The sequence below is a fragment of the Poecilia reticulata genome, linkage group LG20 (genome assembly GCF_000633615.1).
Source record: "Poecilia reticulata strain Guanapo linkage group LG20, Guppy_female_1.0+MT, whole genome shotgun sequence".
NCBI classification, from domain to species: domain Eukaryota; kingdom Metazoa; phylum Chordata; class Actinopteri; order Cyprinodontiformes; family Poeciliidae; genus Poecilia; species Poecilia reticulata.
This window is the reverse complement of record NC_024350.1, coordinates 5038271-5043375: the sequence shown is the minus strand read 5'-3', so window position 1 is coordinate 5043375 and position 5105 is coordinate 5038271. Positions and strand designations below refer to the sequence as shown.

Below are 5105 nucleotides of genomic sequence, written 5' to 3'. Positions count from 1 at the left end.
CTTTCCGACCCCAGTTTAAACAGATAATTCTCCACAAACTATCTCTAGGGTAAGACCCAAGTTTTGGGGATTTTCCGGACCTGTTAGACAGAGAACTGGGCAGTAGTGAGTCCGAAGAGTTGTGAGGTGTAGGCGGGACTTACTATTGGGTAGTAACAAACAGCGGTTCCAACACTACTCATACACACAGCAGCTTGGAGTCTATCAGTGACAACTCATGTGCTGCCAGTACGGTAGTTAAAATTTTTTTATACAGATTTTAGTAAAACGAACTTAAAACGATAAGTGAGCGTCATTGGAAAATTAAAAATATTTTGAAAGGATGATGAAAACCAACTTTACCTACTTTTAGTTACTTCTTACTACCTTTTACTGGCCTTAATTTGAGCTAATTTAATTTACTACGGTGGAAACATCAGGGTTTCCACACCAGGTTTCCACCGCACGGAAACCCTGATGTGTGTGACTGAAAATACTGCACATCATTCCTAAACATGACCTATTGCCTAGTCACAGACAAAATTGCCTAGTCACAGTCCAATCAGATCAGATTGAGAATTTGTTGCAAGGATTGAATATATCTGATTATTCAAAACTGATTGAAATAAACTCCAAAAGATTATCTCCTGAAATTGCAGCAAAAGGTGGTTCTTTAAAGAGAGGGTGGCTGAATACAGTTCCATGCTACAACTTTTCAGATCTACATTTTATAAATGCATGCTTAGAACTTCAAAATGATGCCTTACCTTATATTGGTTCTTCTTATAAAATCCCAGTAATATACCCTAAGTTTTGTGGCTGTAATGTGACAAAAAGTGCAAAAGCAAGACGACAAGTATTTTTACAAGTCACTATAGGTCTTATGTTTCTGTCGGGATGTTTTTCTCTTATGGAAAATATTGGTAAAATACTTATGCTGTTTCTATGGGTTTTTCTCATTATTAGAGTCCAACAGCTCCAGCCTGGTACTTTGTAGCTCAGGAATAGGCGATTTACAGAAGAGGAATCTGAAGAGGGAGGATGAGGACATGGAGGAACCACAGCTGAGGAATAAGAGGAAGAAGACAAAAGAAAAAATGGATGCCCAAAGAGGTCAGAGTTTAAGTTGCAATAAAATTGTAATATAAGCATTCATGAGAGAGATTTAAGGTTTGGTAATAATTAGATCTAAGGTAACATTAGTGAACAGAGTTTATTCTGGTGCTTTATGAAATTTAAAGATGTGTTCATGTGTTTAGCTGAATTCCTGGAAAAATATACTGAGCTGGATCTACTGGGAAAAGGAGGCTATGGATCTGTGTTTGCTGGATATCGAGAGGTGGATAAATTACCTGTAGGTGTATTTGGAATACTTAAAATGAGGCTCTGTGAAGTTATCAGTAATAGTTCTAACAGTAGGAGTCAGTAGGAGTCAAAGTTTGTAAAAAATAATTAATATCCTCATAGAGGTATGCTCTGTTTCAGCTGATTTTAGCTAATAACGTCTCAAACTGAAAAAGTTCAGGTCTGTAAAATAAGACTATATTAGATAAATTACTTCATTAACCAATGAGACTTTCAGAATAAAGGTGCAGATGGGTAATATTTACTAATACATAGTAGAATTGCACAATTGTGAACAGTTTCATTTCTTGTAGTTTTAAATTAGATTTTGGAAAGATCAAACTAGATAACTACATTTTCTTTCGATTTTAATGCTGCACTCACAACAAATGCGTTCCGCGCATCAAGTATGCGTCCGACGTTTCAAGTTCAACGCGTGTGCACTTTGAATGCAGAAGCTTGATATATCTTGCGTTTCGCTGTTTTACATTCAAAATCTATGTGGAGGCACATCGGACACTCTTGACGTGTCAAACGCTCAAAACACTCCAAACGGTTCAAATCACGTTGCACTAGATCAGGGGTGCTCAAACTTTTTGAGAGCAAGATCTACTTTTTCTCTCACCAGCCGCCTGAGATCTACCTCCTGACACAAAGACATAAAAATTGCAAATTAAACTCTATTGACTTATTTTATATGCGAATATACATCAGTTATAGCAGAAATAATAAAGTGACAGAAAACCTAATCCAGTTTCTTCCTCAGTGAGATTCTGACACTGGGAGCAGCTTACTGGTTTCTCAGTCAGAAGCTGGTTGCAAACCTGAGGCCAGCAGGTGTCAGTCAGTCATGGTAGATCTGAAATTTGGTTTGATGACCTCAATATGAGAAACTACAGATTGATAGGAGGAACCAAACAGCCCAATAAAGGTAAAGGCAAATCTTCTGAAGTCGGGATATAATTAATTTAATTTCACATAATTATCGCGGTAGAATTTGTTAAAACATAATGAAATATATTTGTCCCATTTGATGTTTGTTGTGACGTGTGCTCACAAACGAACGAGGTAATTAGTCCAATTTTGTCGTTTATTGAATATTCAGAAACTACAGCAGGTGTAATGAGCCACAGCAAAGGTAAAAAAAAAAAAGGTAAAACAACCCGAACAGACAATCAACTGAAAACATCTCCTACCTTTTTACTCTCGGTCTCTTTGTCGTTTAGGCACACCCGTTGCCGTGGCAACCACCCGCACCCCGCAAGCCGAGCAAAGATTAGGCTACATTAAAAACACAACATTCAGTCTGTTACAATATCAGATTTCCAGGCTTGATATTTATTTCTCGATTATTAATAAGCCTCTCATGAACACAGCGGTGGTTGAGTAGCTAATTTAAACTCCTACTCTGCTCGTCAGTCGGTCTTTGAGTCGCTTTTTTGTTAATGGAACCGAAACGCACAGAATTGCGCAACACCTTGTTGAAACAATTATTACTGAGATTATTAATTTTAAAACGTTTCGTTGACTTTTTATAATTATTCTTTTTTAATAAAGCTACAAACGTTTAGGATCTTAGTGAATATTTTTGATAAACCTATCAGAAGAGGAAGTGCTGGCCTCAGCGTCCTGGCGGCGTTCAGTTTGTCACTTGCTGAGATCGACTCAAAACCTTTCCGCGATCGACGTATTGAGCACCCCTGCACTAGATGGTCGAAACGCAACGGCCCTCTACACGCCTACACATAGACTTTGAATGTAAACCAAACGCGCTTGATGCTCAAAAAGTGTTTGGTGGGAACTCACCATAATACTCAAAATACTGATAACTCAACATCAAGCAACTAAAGAAAATCTGAGCATTCCCTTTAAGGATATTCCCATCACTGAGCAATGCTTTATTTCTATTGTATAGGTGGCTATCAAACACATCCCAAATGAAAAGGTGGGCCGCAAATATAAGGTAAGTAAGCAACAACATCTAGGACTGACTTTAAGTCCTATTGGATTCCAGATGCATTGTGGGTTTCTCCTGTTTGTTTGATGTTTCAGGATGAGAATGGTAGGGAGATGGCGTTGGAGGTGGCCATCATGTTGAAGATGAAGAATATAACTACCAGTTCATCAGGGCAGTTAGCCACGGTGTCCCTGCTGGACTGGTATGAGCTGGAGGAAGAGCTGCTCCTAGTGATGGAGAGGCCCATGCCGTCAGAGGACCTCAATGTCTTCCTTGATGAGCATGAAGGTTGTCTAAATGAGGAGGAAGCCAAGGTAAGCTGCTGGATGGAAATTCGAGTGGGTTCATTTACTGCTTCAGTTGCTTTTGTGGATTTTGTTTCATAGTTAATATGATAAAATCAGAGGGATGAAATACAGTGCAATATTCCCTCCGTAAAACAATTTTGTAAAACTTGTTTTAATGCATCACATAATGTCTCTACAAATATTGAAGTGTGGGTGTGATGTGACAATGTGAAAAAAGTCCATATGAAAATAAAAATCTTTACAAGTCACTGTATTTCTCACTGAAGTCCAACATCAATCTGTGCAGAATTTTGTGCTTCAAATAATTTTTGTCTTTTAGATAATATTAAAACAGCTGGTGGAAGCAACGATTCAACTTCAGGATGCAAACATCTTCCACAGAGATATTAAAGTGGAAAATGTCCTTATTGAGAGGAGCTCAGAAGGCCTACGAGCCTATCTCATAGACTTCGGTCTAAGCTGCTTTGACCATGGAGGGAAATTTACCATCTTCCAAGGTACAATATCCTGGTTTTTTCTTTCAGTTCTGAGGAAACAAAGATTCTTTTTACTGTTCTTCTTCTTTCGACTCTTAATTCTTACACATTTTCTAGGCACCCATGCTCTTGAATCACCAGAATATCGCACACAAAAGAAATATTCTGCTGGACCCACAACAGTGTGGCAGCTGGGAGTGATCCTGTTTGAAATTCTCCACGATAAGAATTTTGAGACCAACAGCTTTCTCAAAAAGAAGCTGAAAATCAGCAACAGGCTTTCCAAAAGTGAGACAAACATTGTATTTCATCTTCTCACAGCATATATATAAATCTGTCCTCTGTCCGCAGCTCTAACTGTTGTTGCACTTTGACCTCTGACCTTCCAGACTGCCAGGATATTCTGACTAGGTGCCTGAAGAAACGCCCAGAGGAGCGTCCCACGCTGGAAGAACTACTCAATCACCCATGGTTTTCTTAAACTACACATCACACAAACATTAAAATATTAAATGCAACTTTTTTTGTTGGTAGTTAGTCTAGTTTGGGATGAGGATTAAGGTTTAACTCCCATCTCCAGCAGAACTTCGAACACGTTCCGGGGGAAATGGGGGACACAGACGGTGAGTGGACCATGTTCCGTACCTCCATTGTCGAGGCGGCTTATCGGAGCTGTAACTGCAAGGTTGTCTTTGCCTGTCATGGCGGTAACCCTCGAACCCGTTAGTGCAGTGGTCCCCAACCCCCGATCCGTGGACCGATACCGGTCCGTGGACCAATTGGTACCGGGCCGCGCAAGAAATAGTGAAATATTTCCGTTTTATGTATATTTGAGTCTGGAGAATCTTTTATTTTGAAAATCCTTTAACCGGATTCTCTCGGTTACTTGCGCGCCAACACTGAAGCCACAAGCAGCAAGATGAGTAAGAAACAGATCAGATGTCTTTGGAAAGTTTCTTTGCAAAGGGGAAAAGGCCCAGAGAAGAGACAGGAGAATGGATTTATCCCGGACCGGTAGGTGAGTCCCACATTACAAGCCGC

General features: G+C 39.6%; 1 protein-coding gene across 1 annotated transcript in view; it reads left to right on the top strand.

Moving 5' to 3' along the window:
* The window catches only part of LOC103482378 (serine/threonine-protein kinase DCLK3-like), an 18935-nt gene extending 14353 nt beyond the window's left edge, over nucleotides 1-4582 (top strand). Inside the window, exons 6-12 of the mRNA XM_008438499.1 lie at nucleotides 946-1092; nucleotides 1239-1333; nucleotides 3239-3286; nucleotides 3376-3594; nucleotides 3908-4085; nucleotides 4182-4352; nucleotides 4454-4582. Of these exons, the coding sequence (XP_008436721.1) occupies nucleotides 946-1092; nucleotides 1239-1333; nucleotides 3239-3286; nucleotides 3376-3594; nucleotides 3908-4085; nucleotides 4182-4352; nucleotides 4454-4545 (950 nt within the window). The 3' untranslated portion in view covers nucleotides 4546-4582. The remainder of the gene's footprint in view (nucleotides 1-945; nucleotides 1093-1238; nucleotides 1334-3238; nucleotides 3287-3375; nucleotides 3595-3907; nucleotides 4086-4181; nucleotides 4353-4453) is intronic.
* The last annotated feature ends 523 nt before the right edge of the window (nucleotides 4583-5105 follow it).